At 40.4% G+C, this 25254-nt stretch overlaps 2 protein-coding genes across 4 annotated transcripts in view; one reads left to right on the top strand and one right to left on the bottom strand.

Annotated features, from left to right (window-relative positions):
• LOC141904985 (uncharacterized) overlaps positions 1 to 25254 on the top strand; it is a 53461-nt gene that overhangs the window by 22668 nt on the left and 5539 nt on the right. For 2 of the 3 annotated variants that reach the window (XM_074793656.1, XM_074793658.1), the window contains exons 7-19: positions 8669 to 8723; positions 15074 to 15134; positions 17223 to 17260; positions 19956 to 20142; positions 20622 to 22528; positions 22839 to 23091; positions 23238 to 23323; positions 23447 to 23510; positions 23865 to 23900; positions 24091 to 24302; positions 24518 to 24611; positions 24852 to 24986; positions 25070 to 25244. In XM_074793656.1, the coding sequence (XP_074649757.1) occupies positions 8669 to 8723; positions 15074 to 15134; positions 17223 to 17260; positions 19956 to 20142; positions 20622 to 22528; positions 22839 to 23091; positions 23238 to 23323; positions 23447 to 23510; positions 23865 to 23900; positions 24091 to 24302; positions 24518 to 24611; positions 24852 to 24986; positions 25070 to 25244 (3303 nt within the window). The remainder of the gene's footprint in view (positions 1 to 8668; positions 8724 to 15073; positions 15135 to 17222; positions 17261 to 19955; positions 20143 to 20621; positions 22529 to 22838; positions 23092 to 23237; positions 23324 to 23446; positions 23511 to 23864; positions 23901 to 24090; positions 24303 to 24517; positions 24612 to 24851; positions 24987 to 25069; positions 25245 to 25254) is intronic. The other variant, XM_074793657.1, reaches the window with a different exon arrangement.
• LOC141906071 (uncharacterized) lies at positions 5159 to 7263 on the bottom strand. Its single transcript, XM_074795247.1, has 4 exons — positions 6942 to 7263; positions 6402 to 6553; positions 6160 to 6314; positions 5159 to 5926 (listed from the first exon to the last, which is right to left on the bottom strand). Exons 2-4 carry the CDS (start codon positions 6550 to 6552, stop codon positions 5240 to 5242), a joined length of 993 nt encoding a protein of 330 aa, XP_074651348.1. The 5' UTR covers position 6553; positions 6942 to 7263; the 3' UTR covers positions 5159 to 5239.

Genomic DNA, 25254 nt, shown 5'->3' with positions numbered 1-25254 from the left:
GAAATCATTTAGTTCTAGTCAATAATACGAGCGTTTACTAATCATGACTATATTTCGTGTGTGGGTTTTGACAAGTGAGGGCGGTCAGTGTTATCGTAGTAATCGATGTTATTCGAAGCTAATAAGATACGATATGTTGTATAGGGTCATCCTAGGCCAAGAAACAATCAACAAATAAAGGACACACGTCCATATTAATGGAAGATAAATTATGCGGAATGACTAGCTGTCTGCTGTCCTCAATGAACTACTAAACGGACAGGGTTCTCTGAGTTTCATTTATGATTAGTGCCGACTATTTTGTCATTCTATAATTGCTGGATACGATTTTATGCCTCTCTCTCCGTTCGAATTCAATGAAATCGATTCATAATTAATAAGAGCTGTTAGATTTAAACTGATGAATGACAGCGCTCGGCTCGATTTCACAATGGCAGCTTTTAGTAGGCTGTGACTGAAATTTCCCGGGTATGTTGCTCGCGTTATTATGACCCTCCTTCTTTTCTTATTTCGTTGATCGTGAGCGTGGCACGAAACGCCGAAAAAGCATTTTTCAGTCGTGCGCCGGAACTGTCTGCGTATTTGGTCTCACGCGTGGCACGCTTCTGTGGGAGATGTAACAGTTGTATTAGAAATCTTTCTAGGATCAATCTTCGTCGTCGCGAATATTTATCGCGTTTTTCAATCCGATAGTGGGGAACTCTATCAGCAGCTATGCCACCAGATAGCGTGACGAGTACTCAGTCTTATGTTGTCAAAATTATTTTATCATCTTCCTACTTGGAAGTGAACTTTTAGGCTTCTTCATTGATATATCTTCGCAGAACCTTCATTATTCAGTGATTGCTATAGTTTTCATGAATAATTGATTTTGAATTTTAGAAATTGAGTTTAGAAATTGAGTCTAGTGACACCTGGTGGATCCTTGCTTGCCATAAGTGGAATCCTCAATTGCCACAATAGCATTGGCAGTACTCTGAATTAATTCATCTTAGAAGAGTTAGTTTCTTTACTGACTGCAGTTTTCTGGTGGAAATGAATGATTTCCGTGGCTCGTTAATGAGCAGGTCTTTGGTCGTTCTCATCATTATAGATTTTCTTCAGGGACTCATAATTGTCTACATGTGTATGTCTGAGTGATACTGGTTGCGTTATGAATATCAATGAGTTATTTCCACCGTGGCAGCCGCAGCAGCAGCAGCAGCAGTAGCAGCAGCAGCAGCAGCAGCAGCAGCAGCACCATCAAATTCATAACCAAGTTATGAGTTGACCATTATCAAAAGCGTGAGCCACTGTCAGAGTGCAATTCTGGATTCCAAACAACCTTCAGTATAAGATGAAATCCCACGATACGTAAGAAAATCAAGTCTGAAAAGTTTCCTCTAATTAATATTCAAAATTTCAATCACATCCTAATAGACTTCTTCAGGAATACTCAAGTAACAACGAAATCATGAAATATATATATATACTCCAGATCATTGAGACTAATCAAGTAATCAGATGTGATGCAAGCTGGTAATGCAACATATAAACAGCTGCAAACTGTAGTTTACCCTACGAGCAATCATCCCAGTTCAGATGACTGCTCGTAGGTTAACCTTTGTGTATCATCGTCAGACATTATGGTGTTCAATCCTGAATGGGACCACCAGCCTTGGACATTGATTTACATTTGTTCTGTTAGGTGACTAAGTTCGTTTGGAATTGGCAGAAATTCTTGTAATAGTTGATATAGACAAAGTGGAGGGGATTAGTGCAAGGATTAATGAATGGATTAGTGAAATATTTCTCTCTCTGTATATCATCAATACAGCTGCCTTGCTGAATATCCATAGTAAAACCACCTGCTTAACACAGAGAAAGAGATAGAGAGAGAGAGAGATATCGATCAATTCAAAAATACACTTCGTTTTCGCTTTTTTAAGCATGAATCAATAGACTGAATGAGTTATCGAGTATAGCTTAACATATGTATGTATGTATGAAAACTATAGCGATCACATCGTCGGTTTACATACAGTCACTCTTTACATCATCATAATCCCTAGATTCCTACCGAGCCTATATCTATACAACGAGGTTATTCACTCTGCGAAGAGTTTCTATTACTTTTCATTGAAGGTAAAATGAAGTAGTAGGCTACTCCTCGGTAGGTTAACTAGAATTCATCGAAGATACATTGTATGATTAGATTCACGAGAAAGATTATATAAATTCTATGTTTTAAAGGCATGTTATGCGTTTAGAACGCGTAATATCTAGAAACCTGATAATTAATGAAAGTATCGACTGGCGATCCATTTACCCGATATATCAAACATCGTATATAAATCATCCGCCGACGTTTCGTTTGAATTTAACTGTGTCTATTGTTGTTGAGTGTGGATCGATGGTACACGGTACGTAGAGGTGGAGCGTGTGCGATCGTAATCCACGCTTTGTTTTGTTCTGTCACGCGACGACGACGACATTGTTATCGATTGTTACGACGACCAAAGCCGCATATTCACCAATTACTCACATCTATCATATCGGATAAAAACCTTAGCCGTAGAGTCACGACGACTTCTCGACTAGATGTAGTCCGATATGCCTCTCTAGAGTCACGGTGACTTCTCTTTAGATGATGTTCGGTATGTCGCTGTAAGGTCGCGGTTAGATAAAGTCTAGTATATGGAAGTAGAGTCTGGATGACTTCTCACTTGGATGAATTCTGGTATGTTGCAGTAGTCAACGTGACTTCTTGTTTAGATGAGGTCCGAGACACTGCAGTAGAGCTGAGATGATTTCTCATTTAGACGAAGTCCGATACCCGATCAGTAGAGCTGAGATGACTTCTCATTTGGACGAAGTCCGATACCCGATCAGTAGAGCTGAGATGACTTCTCATTTAGACGAAGTCCGATACCCGATCAGTAGAGCTGAGATGACTTCTCATTTAGACGAAGTCGGATACCCGATCAGTAGAGCTGAGATGACTTCTCATTTAGACGAAGTCCGATACCCGATCAGTAGAGCTGAGATGACTTCTCATTTAGATGAAGTCCGATACCCGATCAGTAGAGCTGAGATGACTTCTCATTTAGATGAATTCCGATGCCCGATCAGTAGAGCTGAGATCTTGTATTGATTAAGGCTTCTCCCTGTCATTGTCGTCCCGTTGTCTGAGATGTTTTTAATTTCATTTTCACCCGTAAGTTGTTTTCTAATTAAAGACTACTCTTTTTTGAATGCAAAATGTTAACCCTGTCTGAGCCATACCGTAGAATAATTGCCAAAAGCGCCATCTAGAGATTGTTATTCTAGTGGAGTCTAAGATATGGATGTGGACTTGAGACTTATTTGGTTTGGATGTTTGGCGCGGCTCAATGCTGTGAGTACAGGGGAAAAATGATTTTTGTGGCTTCTCCAGTAAGCCTTCAGCTTTAATACAGATCGACTAGCAAATATCTGGGTGATTACTTGTGGCTTAACTGTTCATCAATGAATGATGTTTGCTGTAACTGGTCTCAGCTGCTCAGAATATTCAGATTAAGATAATTTATCGCTGCTTCGTATGAAACTGGTCTCTGAAGGCAGCATTTTGAACGACTCAAGAGCAGTTTATCAGAATTTACATACAATTCCACAAATGGATTACTGACAATGAGATCAGGGGTTCGCTTGAGATCCCTTAAAAATGTGCTGATATTTTAGATCACTAGAACTGGGTTAATTTAACTAATTTACTGTTGAATATTTGAAAGATAACTGATTTAATTTCAAAATTGCGGAAGTTTTTAGTGATATTGATGAATAATTTAGTGTATTCACGATATTTTCTGGTTTGGTCTGTTTTCAATTACTTAGAACACTGATTTCTTTCAAGAAAGAAATGGAAGCATGAGTGTGAAAATAGAGGAAAAAACTACAGGTGTTTTCGAATGAAACAAGGAAAAAATAAGGATTTTTCTATTGTTTGAGTTTATGAAGTTGTTGAAGGACTGACTGCAAAGAAAACATTAGATAAGAATGAAAGTTTGTTGAATTGTAGAATTCAAACAATGGGAAATACGAAGAATTTTTATAGGAATGATTAAATCAAAATTTAAGACGGAAATATGAAGAAAAAAATTATAAAGAAAACATAATGAAAGATTAGAAAGAAAGAAAGAAAGAAAGAAAGAAGAAATTTGAATGATGTAGTTGGCAGAATTGCAGGTTCCAGATCCATGTAATTGAAAAAAAAGGCATGATCTAGTGACTGATGTTTCACCTTGTCTCTTTCTTTCTGTTGTCTGATTGGTTAATTATAACTAGCAGTGTCTGTGTACGTGATTCCTGCGAACGAACGGAACGAACGTCAACGTGACGCGCAACGTTTCAAACTGCAAATGTCAATCGAATTTACTGAACTATCATAAGAAATATTCGTCAAATTTTGAAACTGATACCTTATTTCTCGGTTTATGAGGGCTTCTGATTTCTGGATTCTAAAGACGAGATGTTTGTTCTGAAGAGGTTTGTTCCTAGTTCAAGCACAAAGAACCTTAATTTTTACGCCGTACATGTGGCGTCCCCTTTATTCATTCAACAATACTAAAAACACCTTCGAATTTAGATAGCGAAATCTTGTGGGATAAACAAGCGATGCACGGATAGGAGGAAAATGAGGATCACTCCTCCTCATTCTGTGTTGACGTTTATTTCATCGTCTGTCATTGTGTGAGTTGTTTTGATCCGAGTGGTGAAGACACAAACGTCTAGAGACAGTTGGTATTTTCCCCACGGTCAATCATCATCCTGTCTGTAAACAGTAAACAACAACGTTTCGATTCTTCTCGTAGGTTAAATGCAGAAACTCATTTTGAGTTGAGAGTTCTCAATTCTTCATGTTTCTGTGTGAGGCTAACTTGCTTACTAGCAATGAATCATGGCATAGATTTAAGATCAGTCTAAGTTCATCTTTGTTCAACAGTCAACAGTCAATTTAACAACTTAAATTTCCAGTTTCTTTCGACCACTTATGGAAAGACCACTTTTGGATTTTTAGAAGTCAAAACTGTGCATACTACCAGGGGCCCGTTGCATAGCCTTGACTTAAGACCGGTCTAAGACAAACTTAGTTATATAACCAATCTAACGAGTTAACACCGGCGACTTGAATGATGATGAATTTTGTTTTATTTATTTAATAGAACAGTTCTAACACTGGTGTGTTAGCGAATATTTAATAACATTGATGAACGATGATGATTTATATGGGAGAAGCGACCGGACTGAGATTAGATTGATGATAAACGACGACGGGAGATTTCGGCCGCTGTTTCGGAGACGACGATTCGGCGACCATCGATTTCCTGTTGATCTCGGCGTCTCTGTTACCGGGAATGTGATGCGAGGTCGGCGCGGCTACGTTCGATTCCGTCAAATACGTCTGCCGAGAACCGGTCGGTCGATCGAAACTCTTCATTTCGATGGACGTTCCGAATCGCGCCTCGAACAGTAACGCTTGTATTCGTAGTTTAGCGAGTTGTTTAGTTTGAGCGTCGTGAACGTGACGTAGTTCTTCGGCGACGATCTTACCGAACAGAACGTCGTTTTCGCTCGGTTCCGAATCCTGTTGCGTCGGATCTTCGATCTTCTGCTCTTTATTCTGATGTAACCACGCCTCAGCTCGACTGTGCGGAGACGCTTTACGTTTCAGCGTTGTTTTCCTCGTCGTTTGAGGCGGAGGTGTAAAAGCTTTCGGCGGCGCCGTCGTCGCGAGTCTCGGCGTCGTCGTAGGTGTGGCTTCGATTTGAAGTTCTAACGGTGAATTAACGTCGTCTTCGAGATCATCGATCGGTTCGTCTTTAACCGTCGACCAGTCGACGCCCGATTGATGCCCGTACTCGTTTTGAACCTCCGATAAAGATGCAACGCTCGTGTTATCCTCTTCCATCTGAAATTACGAATGAATCCTTCGTTAACCCAGTTAATTCCCGTTCATTATTAAAGGTTGCATTGAAATTGATTCTTCAATCGTTTTTTGCACTTTAAAGTAATGTTTAACCCTGGTGTCTTCCGGTGTCCCTTACAAACCGACCTCACCTGCCAGGATCGAAACGGGGATTGATTTTGAAATTGTGTAATCAGTGTTTGAATTTATTAGTTTCAGTCGTTCAATAGTTTTACCTGAGGCGTCCTTGACTTGAGCGTGACGTGATCGCGGAGGAAGTCCAAGCTATCGAAGTGCATCCATTTCGCCTTATCACTCAACGAATTGATGCTTTTTAATTCGCGACAGTAGTACGTCCGTAGACATTTTATCTTCTTCAATACGTCGCCTTCTGTAATAGAAAAAAATAGAAAAATTTGGAACGTTGAAGAATGAATCTGTGTCCTGAATATCGGTCGGTTGTGTCTATTAGTTATACCTGGTTTGCGTATTTCTCGTGATATACGTTTGATCGCCGCGCTACGATCATCTTTATTGTAATATTCTTTCACTCCGCAGTCCCACAGTTCGGGATGTTGTTTGTATAATGCGACTAGTTGTTCAACGTGCTCTACGAGCCATGTAGTCATGCTTTTAAAAAAACGACAAATTCATAAAATCTGCGATCAGTCATTAAAATTGGAAATTAGTGACAATTCCACAAGCCATATGTTTTTCATGATATTCTTAGTAGGCTGTATGCGATGAGTTGTTAGAATTTTGAGCTTAGATGTATCATTATGCAAGCCACTTCAACCTAGCAATACAGACAGTTATTATTTGACATTCAGATATAATTGACAAGTATCTAGGTCAGCATGGCTGCTATTCGGCCATTGTGTATATACTACGTGTTATTATGTGGAAGAAAACAAAAAGCAAAGTTAATCCATTTTCGGTCTAATAACCAATTGATCGTGATTGATGAACAGTTATTATGGTCGCAGTATTTAGAAATCAGAGGTAGAAATGGTCTTACCTTTCAGATAGGTAGCTGGTAGTTGAGCGCGTCTGGCTGTGTGTGTGGTGTGTGTGGTGTGTGTCGAGTATGTGTGCTGTATGTCGCAATAGTGTAGTAGTGTTGAAGGCAACACATTGAACGCCGCTGTACACCGCTGCCTGCTGCTGCCTGCCGCTGCCTGACGCTGCCACTATACACAGCGCATTCAATATTAACCCATTATTCTCTACTAAAAGCCTTCGGCCATTCCACTAGCGCGATACAAAGAACTGGCAACTATCAGCAATGAATACAAATACAACAAAAACAATTCATAGATTGTTTGTCAGTGAATTCTCAGTATGATGACATTCATCAGTTATACTAGTAATAAACTCCGCAGTAAACTACTTATACATAATCATAATCATTTCCATCAGATTCATTGATAGTTGAATGATAGTCGGGCATTATATGATAATTACAATAATTCCATAAATTTCTTTTATAGACATTTTTAGATTTCGTGGTGATTTTATCTAATATTTTGAAATACATGAAAATACTTGGGCCTTTTTTAGTTACTTGGATTTTTCCAAGAAAAAGATGATAGGGCGAAAGGTAAAAATTAGAGTAAAAAATGTTTGTTTCTTAATAAATTGTTTTAAAATGAAAAAAAAAATTTTTTTTGAAAAGTAAGAAAGGATAAATAGTTTTTTTTGAAAAATAAGAAAGAACGAAAATTGTGATGATTTTGATTCAAATTATGAGAGATATTTAAAAAAAAAAATTTTCAGTAGGACTTGTTGCTACTGTGATTTGCTAATTCTCAGAAGGTTTTGCTCCTGTCATTCACGCCTCCACACATATTCATTACACTGGTCCCCGTGTCATATCGAGTGTTGTGTATATTTGAGTTAGATTTATTAGGTGCGTGGGGGGGGGGGTGTTGAACTGGATCATGTTTTCCACTAGCTTCGACCAATGCGATGAAAAGGTTATCACAGATAAACAGTCAAACGAAACAGGAAATTTGAGCTAAATTGAACTAGATTTTTGATTCAGGCAATGGCAGAATTGAGTTCCTGGGGGAGGGGGGCACTATCGCGATTAGATAGAGCTCAGACTGGTTGATATCTCAAATTGCGACATTGTCAACGAGTTTCATTAATTAAGTGTTTTCAGTCATTAATCCCTAGTTGAAAGATTCTCAAATCTCACTCGAAAGTCGCGTATTACGAATGTTTTGATTAACGCCGCGAATATGAAATATTAAACGCCAACGATTTTTAAAAACTGCGTAGAATCGATTTGTGTAAATGAGATGGTGCTACGTTCATCAATCATCGGAGTTAGGAGGAGGATTGTCGGTCGTCGTCGTCGCGTTGAACCCGATCCAGTTTGAATAATAAACCTTTAACTCTGAGCAAATTGTAAAAAAGCCGCATTAACGGCGATTTGTTAAACGTTCTTTTGCGCATCAACAAAACGGAAGCAGTACCAGAAAAAATAGGGTTTAGTGTCTAGAGGGTTAGGAGTAATGTTATGCATTATAACAGCCTGTAAGTAGTATAAAAGTTTGGGTCAGGCATCTGAAGCCTGTTGGTGATTGTGGTTAGTGGCAGTTGCGATCTCACGTTCAAATCCCAATTTCTTGATTGTTTCTTGGAAATTTTCTTCGTATTTTAAGTTTTACGTTTCGTGTTGTACGAATTAACAAATGAAAAATGAATGATTCTCGAATGATTTGTTTTGATATTTTTCAGGTAAAGCTGTTCAGAGTCCGATACACAGGAAAGAGAAACCAGTTCGATCAGATTCGTACGTATGATTTCTATCAGTCTCAAATAGTTCATCACCAGAAACTGGTGTCATTTTCAATCAATGTGTGGTTTATGGCTCTCGTGTATTTCTTAATGAAAAAAAAATCTTCATAAGTAATTAAGTGATCCACAGTTATTAGATTACGACTGCCTGTGATTATCACTTCGCTTGCTTCACAGAAAATTTATTTGTCCCGCAAGGTTCTAGGTAAAAATGTCATGCCTTGGTAGGAGATAAAAAATTTTGCGAACAAACTATCATATACTTTATATGATCTGTTGAGGGATAGGGGAGCATACCTTGGACTGGAGGGATGGAGTAAGGATATGTTGACATGGAGGGATGGAGTAACGATATGTTGACATGGAGGGATGGAGTAAGGATATGTTGACATGGAGGGATGGAGTAACGATATGTTGACATGGAGGGATGGAGTAAGGATATGGTGACATGGAGGGATGGAGTAAGGATATGTTGGCATAGAGGGATGGAGTAAGGATATTTTGAATGTGGTAGTGATCGGTTTGATGTGAGTTTGTTATATAAAACTGAAACGTGAACTCGATGCTCAACCATGTTTATACGGTGATCAGTAGTTGTGAGTAGTTGTGTGACAAATGGAGTATTGCTGCTCTACTCGTTCAGTTTGAGTAGTTCAGAGGAAATGGACGGCGGATCTCGGGCAAGAAACTCATGTTTACATTGTGTTACTGGTTGATGATTGATAGTTAATAAGCCTAATGGATTTACATAATATCACCGGACATAGATCTGTCTCCGTGTAGTCAAATATCTGCTGCCTCAGTCGCCATCAATTAAAAAATGAAAAGACTTCGATCATTTATATTTTCGTAAAAGATTTCGATATAATTCAAGCGTGTCATGTTGTTGTACAGGGCGACGGTGGGGTTTACTGGTAATGGCTTGTTTCAGATGCTGATCGGGTTATACAGAGACAGCAGACGCATCGTGATGAGACAATTAGTGCCGACTGTCAGACTGATTATCCGCCCGTCTCTCGTTCCCTCTCTCTCTCTCTCTGTCTGCCGGAGTTCATTCTGAATCAGGCGTCATGTTTTGGTGGCTGCGTGTATATTATTTCAATGAAATGTTTCTCATCTCCCGAGAGAGCTTTGAAGATTTGTCGAACATTTGTCGAACATTTGCCGCAATTGTATGAATTCAGCTTTACAAACGGGTGGCCACAGACCTGGAAACCCTGGAAAACTCAAAGGCAATCAAAAAAGATCTAGAAAAAATCAGAGAAAACTCTTGGAATTTGTAAATGGTTATAAAGTGGCCAGCCAGTCACCATGATAGAATGCGTTGCCAGTTGAACATTCCTTTACAAAGAGTTGATCGCAGCCACACGGACTTATTCACCCCTGGCGAGTGAGGAGTTAGTGTCAATACAGCGATCGATTAACTCGAAATGACCCTTCAGTCAAACGTCTCCAGTATCTGTAACTGTATTATATCGATAAACTGACGTCTGACCCTTATTTCACTCGTCTCCGTCTGGGATATCGGAGTGATATCATCCTGCGAGTCAATCGGATATTTCTATCAATCGCGGGTGTATCGGGTATTAGAGGACGTACTAAAGCAGAATCCATAAAACATATTGGCACGAAGCTATAGAGGCAGACGAACGTTTTGCTTTCTACGCGCTCGTCTAATCTCTGCTGATATGGCTATTAAGCGCATTGATCTGCGCAAAGACCCCGCTGGTTACCGGTTAATTCATTCAGCGCGCAATTTTCAGACCAGTAATTCCTCGCTAATGACCTTGTCTAAGCTGATTTCCGATTGCAAAGTCGGTTTTTGAAAACGGCTATTGCGCCGCCGAAATTTCGCGTTGATCTTTCTTAACGATGACAATGGGCCCCGGGGGGATACGTAGATTTGCAACATCGACAAAATTGATCGCAGCATCTTCTAGATTTCATTCGAAAACTTCAAAAATGTGTCAAGGAGCTGATTTTAGCGAATATTCTTTTTTGGATTGGACAGTTTAAAAAAAATGATATCGCACTGCCGAAATATTGCTTCAGGGTGGCGCCACTGACCTGGAAAACCTGGAAAGCCAGGGAATCAGAAAGGTCAGGGAAAACTCAGTTGGTGGTATGTGGTACCACTAAATTGGTGGTATGTGGCGACCACGCTGATTGCAATGTTTGAGTCGATGTTTATAATGTTCAAACATCGAATAGTTCAGTCACGCGGAGTCGCATGTTGTTTCCGATATTAATAAAACCCTGCGTTGTTCAGATGTCGCATAAAAGGCTTTTCTTCAATCGCTCTAATTAATTGATGAGAAATAATTGGACATCTGCGCTTCATCGAGGTTCACACAGAAAACAGTACTGAATCCCGAGGCGAACCTGCGGATGATAGTAAATAGTTCGACGCCGCGTTTATTACAACCGAAGAGAACGTTGAAACCCGTCGAGACCGGTACGGACCAGTGCCGACCGGTGCCGACTGGTGCCGACTGGTGAGGCGGCAGAATGACTAGTGCGCAGTCGTGATGCAATCAAATGATGTAGATTTGATTGCCAGGTTATTTTTCGTCGCTTTTGTCGTACGCGGGCTGAGTTTGCATCAATCTGGATCAGAAGTGGATTTCCCTGGTGACATACGGCGAATGATAGATGCGTATCGTGAACTACATGTATAGACTACTCTCTTTCTCTCGCTCCTCGCTCGCGCGGTTAGAACCATCATCCGTTTCAGTTTTTTTTGGCCCGTGCGTGACTAGAGGTGCGCAGCCGCGTAAACATCATCGGATTACTGTCGATTTCTCAGAATTTCGCTCCCGTCAAACGAAGCGCCGCAAATATTGTCATCCCTAACTAACCGCTTGGTTACGACATCAAACATGTTTTTGTTGCTTATATAAGATATTTGTTGCAGCCCCCCCCCCTCTGTTTATATTTATGTGTTCGGTTATTTTACGCTGCGTCTTGTCGTTTATAGCTGCTCGTAAGTTCTCGAGGGGCCGATTTATTCGCGAACATTCGGCATACAACGTTTCAATGTTTACCGACGGTGTCTGATATTGCGTAGTCGTGTTTCGGTGTTGAGGCTGTTTAAACTAATTTGTAAGGATTTTTTTTTTCAACTTCACTGGTTTTCATCCGAGGATATAAATGGTGTCCTTTATTCAGGCTGTTATCGGTGTCACTCAATCTACTGTATCTTTGTATTTTCTTTCGCTACATAAATACCGAACAATTTGCCGGTTTCATTTGTCCGGTGTATCAAGTTTCCACGTAGGTCTATTAAAGTATTTATCTCGGCGATCACAGAGGTGATCACGAGTGTGTGTGTGTGTGCGTCGGGTAGAATGAGTTACGAGTTACATGACACGGACTTACCTCGAACAAAGAGATGCAGCGACTGATTCCCTCGAGTCATTACCACCATTTCAATCTCTTGGCTGCTTTTGAAATGATTAGGTGAGGGTTACGCTTCCTTCACTTTCCTCTCACTCCCCCTTCCATGCCCCTCTTGCGCCCTCAATACTCCCTCAATTGCTCCCTATTGTTTTTTGTCGGTGCTCGCTGTAAACTGATAGGGATCTGACACTCAGATTCAAGGATGCACAACTGCGCATATAAAAAGGTCACAACTGTGTTCCTGGACCAATTGAAAATTGAATAGTTAGTGAATAGTAAATATACTTTTGATTGAACAGCTTGATGGCAGGTGAATATATATATATATATATATATATATATATATATATATATATATATATATATATATATATATATATACCCAACCCATGTGTAGTGTGAATTAATTTTTTCAGCCCGATCCCGAATGGAAGTCAATTACTGAATGTTGTTCAGCTGAGTGAGTTGTCGGCTAAGCGTTTGTCTAAACTGGTATTCACGCGTAAAGAAATGGATTTCCATGATTACCCTGCACGCACTCGCTCCCTCTCTCCTCTCACTCGCTCCCTCTCTCCTCTCACTCGCTCCCTCTCTCCTCTCACTCTCTTTCTCTATTCTCGCTTACGTATTTCCCCCAGGTTTAATCTGGATTATGTAAAGCGAAACTGTGAAATGTATTCAACAGCGGGACAAGTCAGTCGTCTCGTGTGGCATTTTATCGGATGATGCTCATAATTTATACAAAATCGCCCTTTAGGAATTTCAGTGGTTGATATCGTATTTCGTATATGAATTGATCGGCCAGAAAATCAGCCGCCCACAGTATTCATTGCTGCGACAACAGAACCTCGTGACAGTCAACATATCAGAAATTCTGTATATGCAAGGAGTTTGAAATTTCACCCTTACTTTTTAGAAGATAAAAACTTCTAAGTTGCCGTTTATGGGGAAAGTAACTGGATTTTTGTGTGATTGGTTTTTATGAGGTGATTCTGTGAGTGTAAGCTGCGAGTTTTTGCACCCACTCGTGAGCGGTCATAAATTGTTGAACACTGGTTGTCGGTGGCAGATACTGCGCCGGTAGCCGGTTTTTATACCGTTGCGGCCATTTTGGGAAATGCTGCGGGAGCGATCGTGGAACGCATTAGCCCGCCCCAATTCTCATAAACTTTTTATCTAAGTTCATCCAGTGTGCGAAATTCGCTTTATTGTTTGAATGATAGGCCTTGTATCATGAATTATTCTAAACTCTCTGAACTCTGAAGTCGGCTGAACTCAGTAGTTTGGCGGGATAAGGCTATCAGCGCCTTGTGACGAGCGGGTTCGAGCCCTGCTGGCTGCTTACAACGTGCGTGCAACACCTGTGCCCCATCATGAGATCCAAGGGTTAGTTAGTCTCGGTAAACCAACTGACGTAAAGCGAGATTAAACATAAGAAAGTTTGGCATCGTACCGTATGGGAAAATGGGGAAAATATGTTTTGTTTGAAATGTCATCATGCGTTTTTTGATGATGTCTGATCAGAAAGTTAATACTGAGAAATACGACGGGATGAAAACCCCTATAAACGCGCAGGCGCTCACTAATTATACGGCGTATAGTGAACTTTGATGTTTCCTTCTAATCATCGAGTTTCCGTTAAAATTTTTACGCCTTCAACCGAAAAACACACTTCACATTATTAATACAGTTTTCCAGTTGTGCACATTTCGTTTCTGTTCTTCTCAATTTTCTGCTCGTCATCTGCGATTATTCCTCTTAATGCATTTATCATGTTACATTTCGATTTACTTATTTGTCGGATCAGTTCTTAACCCGCCATCGGACAAGCGATTTCGACGACCCCCCCTCGCTTACCTCAGCAACGTTTTAGAGTGTGAGATTAACGTGTGAACACCGGCCAAATTTGATTCGGGTCTGGTGTGGGCCGGTTTGACTCCGGACAAATCGTCTCGCGTATGTTCGCGGTTGATGGGTGCAGGCTGGTTGGGTCACGAGCTCTCGACTAATATTCCAATCACCGCAGACTTACGTGTGGACAGTTGAAATGCAACCCGATCTCCATCCTGTTATTACCACGTGAGCGCACTTGTGACTGATCATGTACCGATGACCACCACTTGATCCTAGAATAAGCGCAGCGACTGGAAACAGCTCAGTAAGAGTGAGTTCAGTTTCAGTGTCATCCGCTACAGCGGCGCACGATCTGAAAGAGGAAAATATTGAACCCGTCACGGACAACATGAATCGATTTTTGCTGAATTTTGCACGGCGAGCCAAACGAAATTTTATTTCATTGATTGCCAAATTTCACCTCATCAATATTGAGTGAAATACATAGTGAATGACGTGATCATTTGATTGGCAAATCAGTCTTCAAATCGAATTCGCCTAAATGAATCGACCTTTGTCTCCTTAATCTTAGGCGAATTTAACGGCAAATGATTCGCCAAAAGAATTCGCCTAGTGTCTGTCATGAGCTTATACCCAGCTAATAACCGCAGCAGCAGCAGCAGCAACAGCAGCAGCAGCAGCAGCAGCAGCAGCAGCGGGCATCGTGTCTGAACCAGAAAACTATCAGCTCATATTATATGAATTCCCTACGCGTTTTTATTTGATTGGTTGATGATATTTTTGTTATTGCCGACACGCTTGCGCCCTGTCAAAAACATGAGTAGTGTTAGATATCTAACGGTGTCATTCTTATTATCCGCCCTCTCCTCAGGCAATGTGTCGTTATTCCTCATAATGTGAGGCTGGCTCAGTTTATTAAAAATAAGATCTTCACTACCAGAGAGGCTTTCATTAGAAATGGGAAAACCAGTTGGATTTTTTATCTCGAAATAGGGATGTTGATTTGATATGATTTGTTATCCCTCACAAAATGTTTATTGGTTGCAATTTTTCACGTACATAACCTGTTTTTTTTTTCTCACTTTTTTTCAGAGTATTAAAGAATGACCTGATAGTCAGTTCCTCTAGCGATGAAAGTGATTTAGAAAGCCAGGTAATTAATCAGAAACTGAATATCGATTGCTCGAAGCCTCTCGCGACGACGAGTGGCTGTCAACTAATGGTGCCTTCGGGTATATCAGATTATACTGAATTTCAAAGTTAAATGAGACAAAACATTCGAATCGGTTTCCGCTGGGTAACATCGCTGATGAGAAACATTGATAGAATTGCGGTTTTTTTTTTCATAAGATTTTGAAAATAGATTATTTATCGAATTTTAAGACAAAAATGGTCTCATGATTAAAGATTTATTTCATGAAAAAAAGTAACTCATTCTATAGCCTTCGTAATATTCATGTCAGTGCGAAATTGGTCTGTACCGGTTTGACGTGGGCCAAATTTAGCTGACCAAATCGCCTGCTTGACCTAGGTCTCCATGAGATTGCAGCCTTTAGTATAAACTAATTTATTACTCTTATGCAAGGTCAAAATTCGCGGGTTAGCGGGCAGGTGGGTCTCGTCAAAAAAACGATGATCAGAATTCTTAAGATGTTTCTATTTGTACAATTCGTTCGTGATGCGGTTGTAAATAATGTCAATAAACCTCGTTGAAGGCGCGTTTGAAGTCGGAATAAAGTGGATTTATTGCCGCGTGAATGAAATAAACGTAATTGACATCAGAAAAGAAGGTTTACGCGAAACGAAGTTACCTTAATACGCCGTGCGGCGATGGGTGAAGTATTTTGTACCGGTATTTAAAGGCGGCTCGCTGTCGGTATATCGCACTGATTGTACAGTGCACCGTTTAGATAACATTATTGATGACTAATGGAAATACACCGTTCATTTAGCGTGTGATGATAGGTTTAAAACTTACACTGCCAAGTCTTTCTCATTATTTATTAATGGCTTTGTTTTATGGAGAGAATCGATCGCGATTTCGTCATCTCGGTTTTAAACGCGTTTCGTAGCTGTTTGAAGCTTCTTCAATTATAGAATAGTCATCGTTATTCAATATGTTGTCCTTCGATTTCGACTGAAACAAACGCTCGCAAATAATTCACCATTTCTTGTCTCGCTCGCGTAACGGAAATGTACAGTTCTTTTTACATGTCCTGGTAATAAACCATGAAATGATGATATTCGAATGATAATTAATGAGAATTAATGATGATTGAGGTCGCCGTGATGTCACAACCTCTCAGGGGCCACATCAAGCGCATTCGGATGGTGATCATTAGATATGAATTATCAAATATAAACATGTTTTCATTACAGTTGTATTTATTCATCTTTGTAAATTGTGGAAACCATGTTGTTTATTATTAGATTAATCGTAATTAGGATAAAAATTCTTCTATGATCCAGGCTATAACGAGGTGGCTGGAGCCTGCCTTGTTCAGAGTGTGTACTAGGGGTGAAGTTATGGAGTTTAATAATTATATTCTGAAGGCTTTGGACTGAAGTTTTATGTCTGAAGCTTTTGAATCTTAGAAATGTAGTCTGGGATGATGATTTTCAATCAAGGTTTTAAGTACTGTAGACCTACTATATGTTTCCATAAAGTTAGTAGCTAGTCAGTAAGTAGCTATGGAAATTTGGTTGGCCCTGGAAATAGTACGGAAAATCATAATGACTGCAAATAATCTGAAACTTGTTAGTTGCGTGGCCCGAAGATATTTCCACTTTTGGGTGATGGTAAAATTTGCCCCCATCGACTGAAGCCTGGCCAAATCACATTCACCTTTTGTTTCAGTAATCTTCAAATATTTGTTTTTGTTCATCAAATTTTCATGGGGGCGTCAGGGGGTGGGGGGGAGATAATAAATTAATGGCTCAGACAATGACATCCACTACATGCCAGGAAGTAATCTTATTGTTGCTATAGCAACCTGTGGTTTCATCTGCATTGTGCTGGAGCGGGCGATGATGATGTTAGCCGGTAACAAATCGAATTTATTCCTCGTCAAGTGTGATTTTAATTGTTCGATGACATTTTTAATTCCTCGAGTTTTAGTTTCGTAAGATCGTCTTGCGAGAAATAAATTCGAGCGACTTCATTCTCAAAATTTTAAACGTCCGATTTTCGTCTGAAAACTGAAATTTTATTCAATGCATTTTGTATGTTTTTATTTTTTAGCCCAGTATTAAAGCGAAGAGATCGACTCAGAATAAACGGTAAGTAGACTGAGCAGCATCTCGATTTAAGTAGGAATATCATAAACATTAAGTCCCGCAGGACTCGCTATGAGACATTCGGCGCCTAGGCAAATGCAGTCTACTGAAATGATTTTTATTGGCATTCACTTGTATAACTTACTGAATGCAGCAGTTGGTGGCTGTGTTTAGATATAAATATGTAATTAGTATGTCTATCCATTTTTTAATCAGAAAGTCTAGTTTCATGCCACATGCGTTATTTATAGAATTCTGGACGGCTTTTGAGATATCTCCCTCCATCTGTACCACTAGATGGCGTCAACAACAAACAGTCTATCGTTTGAAAACTTTTTTGGTGCTAATTTTGGTCGCTATTATTTTGAGTATGTAAACCTCACCGAGGCTGATGTGGTAGTTGGTAGTTGGTGAATTACCGGCCCACCTACCATGCACTTCTGACACTCCTTAAATAAGAGTTCAACAGGTTTGCATTAGGATTACTAACACTGGTTAATCTGATTGTCTTAATCTGATGGAATTACGACACGACATGGTTCAGAAGGCTCGTAGGCGTGATGTTCCTAAAGCCATCCGAATGTTCAAATGACATTCATAATCTTCGATGAGACGTTTATTACCGTTGAAATGAACTTGGTTTCAATTTCCGGTTACCGGCATGAACTTAATTCAACTCATCAAATTCAGTCGACAGTGGATTGAGAGCCGGTCTATTTGTAGCTACAGACAACAGACAGAAAGACGCTCGTGCGCTCCTAGTGTCTCGCAGCTTGACATTTCAAACATCTAGTGACACGACATGTTTTCAAGGAGTGCCAGCCTCGGCTTCATACTGATTATCACCTACACTTCCATCCATGCGACAAAAACCATTTATATCTCAATTAACAGTTAGGCCATGAGAACTAACTTACTGTCCACATAGTCATGGCGCCATTGTACACAAATTCCAGTTATTTTGTTAGATTAAAGGTAAAAAGTTAGCTCCAAGTTTATATATCTTTTGTTTATACCCGGAAATTGCAAACTGTCTCTGATCAACAATCAATTCATTTCAGTAACGATATATTCGCAAGTTGATAACGTGGATTTGGAAGTTGCTTCTGGGTCGCCAATTTTTGCGCATACTTTTGTATGCTGTTTTTTTCCACTTAAAAACTGGTTAAAACAAAATGATCAGCAACTCATACCTAAGTTTGCATGGCCTTATCGAACTTATACCTATAATACATCTTTAAAAGTCTATTGGCTGACCATAAGATGTCAAGGCCAGTGGAGATCAGCTGTTGGTTGAATGAACAGTGACAGCTATTGTCTGGAATTCGTAGATCTCTCCAGACAGCGGAGTTACTACCGAATATATTAAATGTTATCAGCGATGAAACATTTATTAATCCTCTCGTTTTCCTTCTGTACAGATATTTCCGATCATGTTTCAGTCGGACACTTTGTAGGCTTTGATGTATCTATACGACACGTTCGGGTGTTACCTTCACATTTACCTCTATTAGAATTGCTGACAGCAACAGATTATCAGCGAATGCGTTTAAGTATTCGACAGAGCGCAAGAACATGTACATTATCTATTAATCAGTTTGCTTTGAAGTATAGATTCAGACGGTGGTTTGGACGCATTATTTAATGTCCGGCTGATTGTAGAAGGCTGACTTTGATCTCCCCTCAACGCGAGATGACTCCTGAAAACATTTTATTACCGAAAGTGGTCATTGTTAACGCGTTATTTTAGTAACGTCCATTCTCCCGGTGCCAAATAGTAGCCACGATCATATGGAGATAGCCGGGGTCAAACTGGCTCGGATCAGACCTGAGTCAAATTTAGCCTGTGTTAAATAAGCAAGCGTGTTTACGCATGAATCACTGACTCGTTACTAAACGACGTTACTAAACGACGTGAGTCACTTCCGGAATCAGTTAACATTTGCACGAAATAATTTGACCCAAGTCAAACTGGCAAGGACGATTTGGTACCTGTTTGCATGGTTGGCCCTGGTCTGATAAGGAACGGAGATAATTTGGCCCTGATCAAGAAAATCTTGTGTGATCTCGGATATTATCTACCGGTGTGAGTAAGTCAGACATTGTGGGTTTATATTTACAAACTAGAGGTTTGAAATGAACTGAATGAATGAAAACTGACGCGAAAACTACGATGAACGATACCATAAAACTACCAGACTACGCAATCTCATTAAACCAGCGCGCAGATAGCCCCGAGAGAGGTCGTTCGGTGCAATAACGCTCATAAACTGAAGCCCTGTTAAAACCAAAACATGGCACATCACTACGCTTCAAACAAATCTCATTTTATTAGTTTCCTCTTGGCATTTCATAAGTTCCTTAATGAAGCTGGCACTGGTTTTATAGACTAGAGTTTTAACTTCAACCAGGGCTAACTCAACTAGTTAGTCAGATAATTGAACCCGAGGGTCCAGATAAGATAATTTCATTACTCTTTCGATCGTGTATGGAGGGAACGAAAAGAAATTTTTGGCAAATATTCGAAATATAAAAATGAAAAGATGACTGTTATTTACTTATACATATACTATTTACAATAATCTAAAACAGAAATCTGTATACTGAAAACCGTTTTTACTAGTTAATACTAGAATGGCCCTATTTGGAGTATAATTTGTATCGTAATTTGTAATATTTTCATATCCTTTCATTGTAGCTACAGCCGATCATCAGCAAACAATGCATCGGACAGCGGTTCGGAGAGCGATTCAGGATCGAGTTGTGAGGGAGAGACGAGCGCGCCCGGTACTCCGCACCACGGCAACAACCACGACCAACAACAGCTTCATACTCCACAACGTTCTGAAGATGAAGATGAAAATGAAAAAGAGGATAAAAATAATGTAAGTGATTGAACCCAAGTCTGAACCACGATCATCGCTGAACAAACACAAGTCTGAACCCGAGTCTTAACCTGAGCCTTACCCTGTTGATAGCTGAACAAACCCAAGCCTGAACCATGATGATAGCCGAACCAACCAGAGTCTGAACTACGTTGATAGCTAATCACCCGTTATTTCCTTTTAAACATCATTAGCTACAAATTGAATTTAATTCATTGACGTTAACTTCCTGTTTACCTTCAGTAACTGAAATTGTAACTGCAAATTTGTAGTTTATTTTTGAATAAAGGGAAACCGTGTATAAGTCAGAGACTAATTCATAGTCAATGTTTGAAAATAAGGAAATCAGAAAAATTATTTCATTTTTGTCCGAGTTAGTTATAAGTCTGAGTAAGGCAAGGTTTACTGTATTATCAAATTCACTTGTATCCACATTGTGGCTGCTATATGTGTTATTTTCAATTTTTTTTTTCATACAGTCACCGTGGAACTTGGAAAACGTGATCCGTAAGATAAACGAAGAGACTGCACCAGCGGCGACCATCGGGTCATCGTCGAATCAGACAGATCAGTGTAATAACGTCACCAGTACGGTGAAAGAGAGCAGCGAACCGCAGGTGACCAGTAGTTTTCCCGACGATGTATGGGATTATACGGGCAGTAAGACTCTACCCTCGCCGATGGACATAATCAAACCAAATGGTTTAGACCACGTGAAACAAGAAGTGCCGGAGAGCACCGTTAACGAGGCGTTCATCGCGCGCATTGATTCGGACGATTGCGAACCGGACGCCAGTAACATCCGAGCATCGGGTCCGAGTTCAGTCGATGTCGCTTCATCCGACGGCGAAATATCGGCTTCGGATTGCGCTTCGATCGAGACGAGCGACGTTAAAGTTTCGAAAATCAGTCCCAACGCTGCCCCCAGTACGACGACGTTTAATTTGTGCCATAATAATAATAATAACGTTAGCGATAAGAAGAAGAAATCGGAGGCGGTGATTAAATCGGAACCGCCGTCGTCGCGTGAATCGCCGCCGAATCTAGTCACGACGTTCATATCATCTCCTGCATCGAGTAAAAAACCGCGATCGTCGAACTCGACGCCGAAGAAAGAAACGAAAAAACGCTCGAAAAAAGTCAAATTAAAAACCTACCTGAGCAGCGACAGCGATAGCAGCGACGATGACGTTCAACGTCACGATAGCAAAACGCATCAGATGTTCATACATAGCATTAAAGATATGTACGTTCCCGAACGTATCGCGCCGTTAAAACCAGACTCGACTGAATCGTGCGTCGCTGCGAAAAACACTCCTCCCAAACAAACGACTAAACAATCTCCGCCGTCTCGTAAACACCACCGCGTCGTCGGTACGCCACCCGAAAAAACGCCGACGAAAAAGTCGAAAGTTTCCACGCCGAAATACGACGCCAGTTCGTCGCCCGTTTCGAATAAATCCAGAAAAACGACGGAGAATTTATCGCCGAACGATAATAGCGATAAGAAACCGACGACCGAACGGGCGAAAATCAAACCCGATCCCGAAGTAACTCTTAGTCACGTATTCGATAGCGTTATAGGCTCGACGCAAGGCGCGATATCTCCATTACCGCAGCGTCGCGGCGAGTCGTCGCGTCGGACTCATTCGTCACCCCGTAAACCGTATATATCACCCGTACGTAAATTAGACTTCGATCAGACGTCACCGGGTCATCGTAAAGCCCGACCCCCGGATAATGATAATAATAAACTGACCGTCAGTTTGGATAGTATTTGTTATAAGGCGAATGGACGACCCAGTATCGTCGTGCATTTAGACTTATCGTTATTAAAATGGATTCCAGGCAGTGGACAACAACCCGATGACGATGACGACGACGACGATGACGATGATGAGATTATTACGCCGAAACCGGCGGACGATATCGAGGAATCGGAGCAGGTCGAAGAGTTTGAGGAAGAGATTAAAGAAACGGCGCTAGCAGCTGCTGCTGCGGCACCTGTCGTTACAGACGATACAGCAGATCGTAGCTGCAGCGATATGGATATAAGCGACAGCGATCGCGAGGACGGCGAATGCTCGAGTCAAATCGAAAATATACAAGCGCCGACTTTCACGTCGGTTGAACGGGAAACGCTAGATTCGCTAATGACGGAATCGAAATCGAACGATTCGTCGTCGAAATTACTGTCGTCGAAGCAGTTACACGACCAAACAATGCAACAGGTGCTCGGCGATAAATCAATTATAAAACCAATGCCAAAAATACCGAAACGTAAACACAACAATGACGATGATAATCGAGATACCGGCGATCGAAAACGTTTCCACGGCGATCGATCACCACCGAAATATCATCCGGCTGACACATCAGATAGAGAGTAAGTATCACCAGACCTTCCACAAGGGGGGCTTACAGGCAGGAGAGCTTCAGGCTGGCCACAGGGATGGGTAGCTTCAGGCCCGGCCACAGGGATGGGTAGCTTTAGGCTGGCCACAGGGATGGGTAGCTTCAGGCCCGGCCAAAGGGTTTGGTAGCTTCAGGTCGTTCATGAGGGAGATTATGAAAGGTCTTGTGTTTATTTGACTTAAGTTGAATCACTGTCTTCCTGTATTGTTGTACATGTACATACATGTATATATACATACACATGTACATGTCACTTGTATTGATTGTGTTATTTCGTGTAGAAGTCATGAAGATGATCATGAATGGGATCGTAAACAGCACCCTCGAATACGAGACCGTCGCGGCAGTACGTCCAGCACGTCGAGTCGTATCAGTAATCGTAGTGATGGAAAACGATCAACGACGACGACGACGAAATATTCCTCGTACGATCGCAGCGGTCGTAGAGAATCTCGCGAGAGAGATTACGATAGACCACGCGCGTCTCGAGATCGAACGGAATGGGACCGTCCTGATGATCGCGTCAGTAAAAAGGTACGGTTCGACTGCAGACGCATTCTACCAGTTTCACTCGAGTCGTGTAAACTTACTGACTCTCCACACCGATTCCACACAGATTCCACATTGATTCCACACCGATTCCACACTGATTCACTGATAGATTTTGAATTTGCTTACAGGAACAAGCTAGGGTCGGTCCTTCTGCTGAATTAAATGGCAACATTGATAGGAAGTGGATGGCTCCTGACACTCAAAGAGAAGAAAAGTAAGTAAATACGGATTGAATATATGATTGGTACAGGCTGGGTATGGGATTCCATATAATCCGACTGTTAATCAATGGTTATTAGTAGTAGATAATGCTTATAACTGATGAATTGATTTTCAGGATGGAAACTGCTGATTATTATCTCATAGAGGCAAAGAAACTCAAGCATCAAGCTGACAGCTTGGTATGTTCAATATACCTATGTGTCTAATGTTAAAAACTGAGTGTGTTAGTGTCTGTGAATATCTGTTGTTTATTTCACTGCTGTTTACTCGACCAATCTACTGGATCAGTACAACTTATTCACATGAGTTAATAAAAGCTATTATGATACACTCAAATACAGTTCACAATGGATTGTCAGGGTTCAGATCTTGTATCAGTTCCAGTGGCATGTGTGTTATGTTGCCGGTTAAGTCTTCAAGTAAAATGTAAATTAGTTCATTCCGATAGCTATATCATTCTCTCACTTACTTCATGAGAAAATTCTCTAACCAAAACATTTTCATCATGGCTTAATTTTTTTTTCAATTTTAAGATGCAGTCAAGAAATCCACAAGGTTCTAACAATAAGGTTATTGTCTCTTACTATTATTCAAAACTTTTGCCTAAAATTTGCTGTCTCAGAAAAACTCAAAAAGAAAGGTTTCTCCTAAATCTTATGACCTTAAAATCTGTCGCTGTTATGTGAAGTTTGGTCAGCAGATATTTCATGATAAGTATTTGATTTCATGTCATGTTTTTTTTAAATTCTTTTATTGCAGATGGATAAGTTAGCGAAATCATTAATGTATGTCGAGGCGGTACTGTCGTTTATACAATGCGGAATCGCAATGGAACATGATCGCATATCCGTCAATATGAAAATCTTTACGATGTTCAAAGATACTCTCAACCTGCTGATACATATCTGCCGTTTCGGTGGATCGAGAGACCCAGAAATATCGTACAAAGAACGAAAACTCAACATTTTAAGGTTAGTTTCAGTGCTGCGTTAAAATACATGATTCAAATCTTTACAACACTTAAAGACCATAGAAACTTTTCGAGGGATATTTTTTTCGTAGTTACGAGTGTTGACAGTCGTTGATGATCCGACTTTAAAGATGATAAAAATTTGTCTAGACGGCAGCATAGCTCGGGAGGAAATCAATCCATCTTAGTGTTGATGTTTTTTTTTTTTTTTCACAGTTTACGTATCCAGTCATTGTTATGTTTAAAACTATACAAGCTGAAACGAAAGGAAGCAGGTCAATTGAAAAAAGCTATTGATGATTATAATAAGGTTTGTATAGTCAATGGTGACTGAAAAAATCATTATAGAATTACATGTGAATGTTCCAGTTGTGGGTTAGATAAACTATTTTGTCAATATAAGTTCATTTCTATTTCATATTCATCTGTTTAGATGAATATTTTAAAAATTCACCGCTCACAGATTGAAAATGCTGATTATGATCATCAATTTCGCGAGGAATATTTAGAAAACCACGGAATCAATGGATATTTTCATTTGAAATTGCAGCAACCCCATCCTCCTTCGGTGAAACCATCGCAGGCTCCTTCGCCTTATCAAACAACTTGGAATAGAAGTACAGGCACACCGTCTCCGATGTCGCCCACACCCTCACCTGCCAGTGTTGGTTCCGTAGGATCACAGGTAAATTGATAATACTCTATACTACAATCAATTATAAATGAAAAAGCGTTGCATCCGCAAGTGTTGACGTGTTTTTATTGCAGGGAAGTGGAGATTGTTTGCCTCGTTTAACGAACGGGAACATGACATCTACGAACTCGGTCATCGTACCTCACAGGATACATTCCGTTACGCAACAATATATCCAGACTATCGACCCTCTTCATCAGTGTCACAATCTATGGGACCAGGCAGATACACAGGCCCTCGAATTTAAAGGTAATTCTTA

This window comes from Tubulanus polymorphus, chromosome 5 (genome assembly GCF_964204645.1).
Source record: "Tubulanus polymorphus chromosome 5, tnTubPoly1.2, whole genome shotgun sequence".
NCBI classification, from domain to species: domain Eukaryota; kingdom Metazoa; phylum Nemertea; class Palaeonemertea; order Tubulaniformes; family Tubulanidae; genus Tubulanus; species Tubulanus polymorphus.
This window is presented reverse-complemented; position numbering and strand designations above follow the sequence as displayed.